Here is a 10,420-nt window from a genome sequence, read left to right on the forward strand (position 1 = left end):
GGTATAGCCTACCTACCCATGACCGCTCTCTCTACACGTTAACCCAATCACAGCTCTTCATCAAGTCACATCATAGCCCCACACTTGTCAAAAGGTGGTTGCACGAGTAGGGATATACGGCTCGATTTTGTCAAATATGAAGTCAATGGTCTTATTATTGGATGCAATAAACTTCATCATAAGCACAGATTGATCACTAATTCTAGTAGGACTATTGCACATTTAAATATTTTAACATTGCATTATGGTTGGGAGTGTGGTATCAGTGATGCTTATAGGCTCATCTGTGCTATATGTTTTATGTTTCCCTAACCCATAGACGTTGCTTTCTGAACCACTGTAGAAATCAAGGACTTCATTTCCCATCAATCCTCCAAAGGTTTGTTCACGCGCGCAGTCGCGTGCCTGTGCGCGCTCCCGTGCGAGCTGAATGAAGCGGACAGCTTGGTATCTGAAACCCAGAGGGCAAGGGAGGCACCGAGCATCCCTGAGAGGTAGATACCATCCGAGAAATCACATCAGACACATTGGAAACCAGTTTGGCTTTGAGTATAGTAGGCTATGCGCCAGGACGCACCTATGCAGGTAAGAGTTTGTTTTTATTTCATATTTTATACAGACATTGTCGCCTATTATGTGTGTGCATTATTTTTTAGAACTCAGCAATTATGGTAATCACGCGCATCTGGCGATACTGCCTTGGGAATAAAACCGTACATTGAAAACGAGTGGGGGTCGACTACCTATTTATAAATATATGAGCACATTTCTATTGCTGTCGATATGTGGGCAGACAGCCTGTAAATAAGGGGAATAAAGGGTGAAAACACACCCTGACACCATGTAGGGGTGGGGGTGGTCATGTGAAGCATTCTGAAAATCTATGTAGGCTATTGAGAGTGCTTTTTAGAATTGATTCCCCACTGTAATTGTTTACTAAAAGTAGGAAGGACTATTTATCTACAATATTTTAACAAATTATATGAAATAGATTTCCTAGAGCATCACATCTTGAATTGCACATTAGTTGACCATACAATCCTAAAGCATAAATAACATCTTCAATACTATATATATATATATTGTACTCTATCACCTGTTCCAGTGATAGAATGGTATAATTTGACGGATGCCATTATTTTGTAGAACTGTATAATTTTGTAGAACTGTATAATTTAGATGCCATTATTTTGTAGAGCAGTTTGTCTAGCAGAGTCTACCAGACCAGAATGTTGTGAAAGGTAGACTACTGTATAATGTAACCTGTATAAAGGTAGACTACTGTATAATGTAACCTGTATAAAGGTAGACTACTGTATAATGTAACCTGTATAAAGGTAGACTACTGTATAATGTAACCTGTATATTCTGAAGGGTTGATGTGAATGATGCAGCCTCTTTGCTAGCTTCAGCTGGGTTCCTATGGATGCTTAGCATGGGTTGTCAGGTTGCTTTGACATAATATATAGGCTTTTATTTTATTTATTTTTTAGCATCGCCCATAGCTTTAAAATTGAAAAGTGTATATGGATGTTGATGATGAGATACTGACATCAAAGACTCAGGTGTAGTCAGCTCAGACACTCTAATCTTTGAGAAGCGATTGGTTTTCACACACCCCCGGCTTTGTTTTTGCAGATGGCTGCAACACAGAAAGAGGGCTCGGACCAGAACTTTGATTATATGTTCAAACTGCTGATCATCGGAAACAGCAGTGTTGGAAAAACCTCCTTTCTGTTCCGCTATGCTGATGATTCCTTCACCTCAGCGTTCGTCAGCACCGTGGGGATTGATTTCAAAGTGAAAACAGTCTACAAGAACGACAAGCGGATCAAGCTTCAGATATGGGTAAGTCTTTAAAGGTGCTATTAGATAACATTTTTTATGTAGATGAATCATTATCATATTAATTAATCATTAATATATGAAATATTAACAAGGCTTGGGAGCCAGGGTATTTTGATTCCTGATTGCTCCCGACACAGAGATTACACGTTGTACCAACGTCCTAATACTATTGGCTAACAAGCCTTATTAGAAGTGAGAAGTTGGTAACCAAACCTCAAACACTTAATTTTGGACCCGTCATATTTTTTTTAATGATAGCCCTACATTCAGAATCAATCATATTTGGGGTGGGAAAGCAGTACTTTTATTCTGCACATTTCTAAAAGCTCTGTGGATGTTGGTTGTTGTTCGTTTTAAATGGTTCATCTACACACAAATGTTATCTGTAGCACCTTTAACCTGGTGGTGTGTGATAAGGCGTGGTGGGCTCTGGTTCCTTGCTGTCTGATCATGGCTGTGTGTCGTGTTGAAAGTAGCCTACTAGGTTACCTACTGTAGGTAGGTATTTCTGTCATGACCAGAGCAGGTAACTGTGTCATTACTCTGAATGATCCATGTTTGGTAGTCTTCCCCAATCAGCTTCCTCAATGCTAGAGGACCTAATGTTGAAAACTCCCCCTTCCTTGGCAAAACAGCAAGGATCAGCAAGGAACATACAAATTGTTCCTAACATTGAAATTTGCACGCCACCAATCACGTTGTGTCTTTACAATCAGACAAGGTCTTGTCTCCAATGATTATGTTAATGAGAGACATTTGCCATGTGGGTGTCTGCTGTCAGCTCCTCTGAAAGGTGGTACATTAAGCTAGACATTGATGGATACAGTAGATGAGTCATGTTGGATCCCAGGCAGAGAGAGACATCCCCCTGTATTAGTGCAGACATAGCATGGTACATGACTGATTGCCTCTCCAAATGGTAACACAGAACACAGACAGGAATTATATTTATTTTCCTTTGCAATATGGCACCAATGCACTTGTCAAACTCTGCTTGTGTGATTGAAAGCATGCATGTCAAACGAGGTGCTGCATACGGTATGGATGTGTGAGAACACGTTGAGAGAGGTGTTGTGTACTGTATGTGTGATGTATGATGTTTAGCAGATGTTGTAAAGGCCTTCATTTGTCCTTGTGGTTTCCCTACATGGTTTACCTGTTTTTTAGATAGTTCTCCCACAAGGATAGCCGAAGAACCATTTATGGTTCTAGGTAGAACCCTTATTCTCTGTCTAGCCCTCTCATTGTGTTATCTTCATCAGTCGTCTCTTCCCAAGCTAGGAGTGAGGCTGGCTTAGGAGAGGAACTAATCTAGGAGTGAGGCTGGTTTAGGAGAGGAACTAATCTAGGAGTGAGGCTGGTTTAGGAGATTAACTAATCTAGGAGTGAGGCTGGTTTAGGAGAGGAACTAATCTAGGAGTGAGGCTGGTTTAGGAGATGAACTAATCTAGGAGTGAGGCTGGTTTAGGAGAGGAACTAATCTCTATCCAACAGGAAAGTTATTACAGAACCAATTCTCATTACAAAAAAATGCCTTTTTAAAGATAAAAGCTGGAGAGAGAATGTTGTGTAGTTATCTGGGTTTTCCACTATTCTACTGTAGATGCGGTATCCTTATACAGTCCTACAGGTACTTTGACTTATACGCAAAAGTCAAGATGTTTTTGTTATCAAGCCTAATTACTTCACTGATGAGATGATACCTTTTCATGACATGGTGAGCTTTTAATTTTACCCGACAGCATAACTGACCCAGGTCACATTGTGTTTTAATTAACCCTGCTGCTAATTCACTACACCAACTTAGCATATTGATTGGACTGCTCACTGTCTCCTGCAGAATCAATGTCTATTAAGTATCTGGGATGGAATGTCCACTAAAATGCTGACATAACATTAATTATGCCCCAACCTCAATATATTTAATTGTGTTGATTATACAGTAAACTGAGGTTCAAACCAAATCGTAGTCAGTGGATGAATCATTTGATTTGCTAAAGAGCACAGTGGCTTTCACTCTGGAAGCCAAGACACACGTGCAGCTCTTCACATTTGCTCATAATTGGATGCATGACGCTAACCAAAATCCTCAACATCTTAAAACAATCTTCTCCCATTCATAGGTTTACATTACAGTCAGCTAGACAGTACACATTTCTTTTATAAATCTGCTACCCCAATCTCCCCATAGAACCAAGTAGATATGACATAAACTGCAACTGATGTTGGTGTTATTTTGGCACAAAATGGCGGCATGCCATTAGCCAGGTGGTAGCTACACATTGGAAACTAGGCCAGTTGTTGATGTCTCTCACATGGGTATTTTAGTAGAATACAATTGTATTTGTCATATATACAAAATAGGGTATTATGTACAATGAAATGCTCACACTACTGTCTAGCATGATGAGGATCACCGGATCTAGCATAGTCTTTAAAGTCGCACTGAAACGGACGTTTGAGATCATCTAACTTCCGTAGTTTGACGTATTTCCGACGCAAACAAGCTATGAGGGTGGGACATGTGTTTAGAGGAATTTGATTGGAACATTGACAAGTGGACGGGTTTTAAGAACTTTAGACAGATTCGATAGAAGGATAGCGTTGATTGACGGGTGGATGTTGTGAGATTATTGGCCTAATATCTAAGGTACCTGTTGTCATCGTTGCACGTGACCTAGTGTACCGTTTTCGGCATACATCGTTGAATAGGTGAACACTATGACCAATTATGTGAACCAAAATGGGACAGAATGTTTTTTTCATTTCAGTTCGACTTTAAAGGTTTTTTGAAGATATCAGTCATCCAAATGAACATGCACTGCATGCTGCAACTCAGAACACTACATTAGGATTCAAGACCAGTAAAAAGCCCATCCACTCCAGTTTGCGAGAATCTCCCAACAAGGTTCAGTGTCCACAAACACATTCACAACATCGTCAAAAGCAGACAAGGACAGGAAATTAAAGTGGTAGTGGAGAGTAAACCAGTGGCACCCCTCAACCTTTCCCTGTCTGGGCACAGCTCCCCTTCACCATTCACTATCACCGCCCGACTGGCCCTGCTGCTGCCACCAGGGCCTGGCATGGCCTGAAACCATGGAAACAGGCTGACACATGAGGGCAAGCGCTGTGTGGCGCAGAGTAGTGGACCTGACGAAGGTTGGTGGACCGAAATGTTGTTTTCTTGTCTTCTTGAGTTTGCCAGTGAGGACAATGTGCAGGACCTCTCTTTCTTTCTATGCAGAGTAGTGGAGTAGAACCAGACGTACTAGATTGATCTTTGAGAAGCTTTAGCACCCGGCTAACTAGCCTAGTGGTTTGCCCCGGGGCTGGGTTGCCCTACCCTGACGGTTAACAGATTTTGTGGGGAGTGTAACACAACTTTTACCGGACGTGGGGGGTCGGGAATCGGGTTTGGTGGTTCTCTGGGGCTGTTATTGGTATTGATCATTCATTTGCTTTCACATCTATAATCATGGAAAGCGTGGCTTTAAGGAGTGTTACAGAGGAAGGTACAAGGGCTGAAAAGGTGGCGAGATCACTTTTACTGAAGCTGAATCTGTGGTGAGATATGGAGCAGAACCATCATATTCCATTTGTGTTGATATAACACTTGGTTTGTTGACTGCTGTAGAATAAGTATCTAGCCGCTGAAGTACCACAATAATTCAAATGGAAATAATGACCTTCACAATAAGCCATTATTGATTATTTTTTCATCTGCAAAAGAGACCTTGTTCTCAGTTGGACTCCCTGTCATTACCTACCCTAAATAAAGGTTAAATGAACAATACAGTACTCTCACACTCTTCTTCACTTGGGCACAGCGCAGTCCTGCTTCCTGTTGGCGTAGCCTAGCATTACAGTACCACCCCTGATTCAAATCATTGTCAAGCCGTTGATTCCTTCCAACTGCTGTGTTCACCTGCAGACATGCCCAAACATGTCTTGTTGAATCCCCAGAAACACGGGTCACTACTGTAGTGTATATACTATGTTCAGAGGGAGAGAGGGGGGGCAGTCAGCCAACTAAAGAGAGCGCTTAGTTCTGCTCTAGCAGTCCAGTGCCTGCTGACTGTTCTGGGATATGTCATCCTATATATATCTCTGGGCTAGCACAGCAGCAGCTTCCTGTGTGTGTATCATCCTCTCATCTCTCATCATTACTCTCTGGCACACAACGGGCCAGGCATTCTCCAGAGCTGCTGGTTTGTTTCCTGAAGGCATCTTTTGTTCCAAAGAGGTGTGCGTATATGTTGGGCCCACCTGTTTAATCTCCCTGCATTTATTTTGACATCCTCTGCTTACACAGTGTTAAGTAACATTTCAAACAGCAGTTGTCTGGTTGTTAAAAGGCCTCTTACCCCACATGGACGTCTCTATACTGTATTCTCTACCACTTTATTTCAGTGACAAAGCGAACTAGGAATATGTCTGTCAATCGCTATAATGAACCCCTCTGAATGTGCATCCATTAATGTGACATTCAAATGCTAAAATGTAGGCCAGTTTTAGCTCATTAGTTCCCCTAAACGCGATTCCTGATTGCCTAACAATTGGCATCTGTGGCTATAGTCTCCAAGCCCTTTTTCCCAGTTTAAGACACTGTGATTAGATATAGATCACCTCTGCCTTTCAGTGTCCAGCTGGCATGCCCAATACTGACCACTTGGTTCATCATTTAACTTCAACACCAGGGGGTCCTAAGCCGTTCAAAGATGGCTGATTTGTTCCAGAAAGCACAGTGAAAAAACGTCAGCTCCATCATCTTTGGAATCAAAGTGTGGTACTGATAGAATTCTAGCACTGGATTCTTATTGAATTCTTTCTTTAAAAATGTGGGTTTGATACAGTAGAAATGAAAATGCCAGTTCTGTTCTATATCACTTCATCTATTGGGGTATGAGTCGCTGAAATTACACCATTCAGTGTGCGATGTAAAAACATTTGCGTATAGCATTCTTGATAACTTTATAAAATACATTCTCCTTCAGCTCACTTTTTTTTTTTTTTTTAAATCATCACTGACTTGTTCTTCGACCAAAACCGTTAGTAGCACATGACCTGTCTGAGGTGAATGACCCTGGCCAAAGCCTCGTCCTACCGGAGGCTTCTATTGTGTGTGGAAGCAAAGGGACGACCACATTCAACCAAATGCTTCAAAGAGAGGTTTCCTGCCCAGGATCCAGTCCTGCGTTGACAGACTGGGTAAGCTGTACGCTGGCAGAGAGTGTGACTGTCTATTCATCTTGAGCTATATATAACCCCCGTTGTCTTACCTCGGGGGTGGGGGGGTGGGGGGGTGGCGTGCACTCATGAGAGAGAGAGAGAGAGAGAGAGAGAGAGGGAGATCGGGAGGAAGGGGGTGGATGAGTGGGGAAGAGAAATTCGATACAGTAGAGAGGGGAGGGTGTAGCGGAGAGGGAGAGCTGAGGAGAGCGAGTCAGGATGGGTCGTGAGGGAGCTGATCGGGGCTGATCGTCTCTCCGTTTCTCAGACCGCATTTTGTTGTGGAATTTCAGCTCCATAACTGTATAAGCTTTTTTTCATGCTGTCTATCCTCATCATTTCAAACTGAGCAGTTCAGCAGCCTAGGGACTGTTCAAGATATTACGCTGGGTTTGGGAGTTCAATAGGACCATTCTGTACTAAAACTGGTGGCAAAAGTATTGAATATAGTTTCACTTCAGATAATCCCAGCAAGCAAATTCAGTCATACATGAATGCAACATTAGAATTTGGAGGCCAGTTTTTGTTTGATAAGGCTCTATATTCAACAGAATTTCTACACTGTCTCAATCACTCATTGCTCAACCACTGAGATTACCATCTTTCATAGTAAGTTTATTCTTTCTCTTTCTCTCTCTCTCTTTTTCTCTCTCTGTCTCTCTTTCTCTCTCTCTCTCTCTCTCTCTCTTACTCTCCACCCTTGGGTTGTCAGCCTGAGAAATTAGCTTCACTCTTTCAACGTAAATCTCAAAATGGCACTCAGGCACTATATCAGCCCATTTTGTCTCTCAGCGTTTTTTCCTTGCCCGAGTTACATTCCTCCCTTTCTCTGCGCAAGACAATCTTGTCTGTCCATCTGTCCTCATCCATCCATCTCGATGCCCACCAATGGCAGACCGTCTAATTTATGTCTCTGTCCAATGAGGAGAAAAGGGGGGTGTGGTCTGTGACCGAGCTGTAGGATCAATAGACACCTCCTGGTGGTTGAGACGGGCTTGGAGCAGTGCCAGACGGGCTTGGAGCAGTGCCAGGCTACATGAATCTGAACGCTGGGCTAATCGAACGCTGCTTCGGGCATTCGGCAAAATGGTTCTACTGTACCTTGAACTAAAAATTGATATTTTCATAGGGTTCTTCCAAAGGGAGGTTCTGTGGTTCTAGGTAGCCCCTTTTTTCTAATAGTGTGGCCAGGCTAGAGAGATGGGATGGAGGGTGGGGTGAGGGGGGGCATTAACTAATGAGACTTTATCACCATAATGACCGCAGCGCTGGTGAGGCTCTTCACTCACGGGCAGCAGGTCCCACAGGAAACAGATTTTGCCCGATTAGCTCCTTTTGTGCTGCGTAAGGATCGAGGTGAACGTGGGTTAGGGAGGGTTCTGTCTGAATGATATGTTTCTAATGTAGCAGTCTTGTGAGCTTCATCCAGATAGGCCTTTGTCGTTCTTTCCAAGATACTATCTATTTTTCTTATCTGGAGAACCATACCTAATGTAATATGCAAAGTGTGCACTTACGGTTTATACAATTATTATATTATATTTGGTTAAGTTCACTTTGGCTAGCTCGGTTTTCACTATGTCTTGGTCCTGTTATCGAAGCACAGAACATGTTCAGTGATTGCATTACAATTTGTCTCTGTCTTTGACAGATTTAAGAACCCCATTATACAAATGGATCAAACCATCTGACGGGAGGATAGGTCTCCATAATAGTCACTCCTATCTCCCTTCACCTTCACCTTCACCTCTTCTCTACTCTCTCTTCTCTCCTCCACTCCACCTTCAGGATTGTTGTCATCCATCCTTATTGTGGCTATAGCCCGGGCCTTGTAGAGATCACGTGAGTGTGGCTATAGCCCGGGCCTTGTAGAGATCACGTGAGTGTGGCTATAGCCCGGGCCTTGTAGAGATCACGTGAGTGTGGCTATAGCCCGGGCCTTGTAGAGATCACGTGAGTGTGGCTATAGCCCGGGCCTTGTAGAGATCACGTGAGTGTGGCTATAGCCCGGGCCTTGTAGAGATCACGTGAGTGTGGCTATAGCCCGGGCCTTGTAGAGATCACGTGAGTGTGGCTATAGCCCGGGCCTTGTAGAGATCACGTGAGTGTGGCTATAGCCCGGGCCTTGTAGAGATCATGTGAGTGCAGCAGTCACTGTCTAGCATCTCCCGTCTCAACCTTGTCGGTGCCCGCAACCACGTCACCCCTGCGGGTCACATTGGTGCGGCCGACGAGAGGAGAGTCTGTCTGATGAGAGGACTAGACACAATAAACACATTACGAGGTGAAGGTGGACTGGAAGAGATTAGAGGATAGTAAATACTGGAGCTGAAGGATTGCATTCATTAACTTGTTTCATCAGGTTGTTCAAAGTCAAAGCTGGTTAGAACACACTGTCTTGTGTGTCAGATGGTATTAGAGTGTGCCCCTGGCTGCTGCCATGGTGATCATTAAAAAAAACTAAACCATTTGCCCTGTCTGGTGTCCTCATCTCTCCTCATCCTCCTCTCATCTCCGTGTCTGCTGTATAGGTTCGAGTCCCAGTTGAGCTTTGCACACCACAGCCTGACTTCTGTCTCTCTGTCCAATGTTTCTGTTTCAGAACAGAGGTCTGAATCCACTTACCATCTCATTGGGGTGTCTGTATCTATGTGCGATCTTTGCTCAAATGGCTCACGATTCAATATAATGTACTGTACTGTAACTCTTCAAATGAGGCCAACCTCTGGTCATGACATACATCGCTTTCCAAAACAACATCAACAAGTCTATAGGCTCTTTCAAGTACTTACTATTTTCCCTGCCATGAAAACAAGAGTCCACGACAAACAGGCTCTAGTCTGAGCCACTGTTACTGCATCAAGTTCAACACCAGGACATAATGAATCATGATTACTGTAAACATGACCTCAAAGGTGGAGGTGGGGCGGAATTGTGTGAATACAAAGGGAAACATGCTATCTACAGGTTTTGTCTTGGTACTGTAATTTGCTTCTGTCGGTGAATCATCAAAGCCCTGGTGAATTGAAATAACTTCTTTGAGGCCATTTGGTGCCACACATTCCCAATAGCACAGCAGTATGAATGGAAGTCGGATGCTGGGAGTGTAGCCTCAAAAGGGTGCGCAATTATTGTTATTCTAAGCTTGGCAGAATTTCTCAAGGATTTGATGCAGTAATGAATACAAATAAACGCAGAATAGACGCACTTCCAACTTTGACAGATTGGTGGCGCTAGAGAGTTCGAGGTGTCGACATAGACTTGGTGACAGGGGTCACGGGACTGTCCCCGATGAGTGTGCCTAATGTGGTTATGATGCATCAAAACGTTACTGAGATAT

General features: G+C 43.2%; 1 protein-coding gene across 1 annotated transcript in view; it reads left to right on the forward strand.

Moving 5' to 3' along the window:
- Positions 1–561: 561 nt before the first annotated feature.
- The window catches only part of LOC311312247 (ras-related protein Rab-3C-like), a gene marked incomplete at both ends in the record, with an annotated part of 21,447 nt that continues 11,588 nt past the window's right edge, over positions 562–10,420 (forward strand). Inside the window, 2 exons of the mRNA XM_084442132.1 lie at positions 562–585; positions 1,639–1,848. Coding sequence (XP_084298258.1) covers positions 562–585; positions 1,639–1,848 — 234 coding nt within the window. The remainder of the gene's footprint in view (positions 586–1,638; positions 1,849–10,420) is intronic.

This window comes from Borostomias antarcticus (assembly GCF_949987555.1).
Source record: "Borostomias antarcticus genome assembly, chromosome: 8".
NCBI lineage: Eukaryota > Metazoa > Chordata > Actinopteri > Stomiiformes > Stomiidae > Borostomias > Borostomias antarcticus.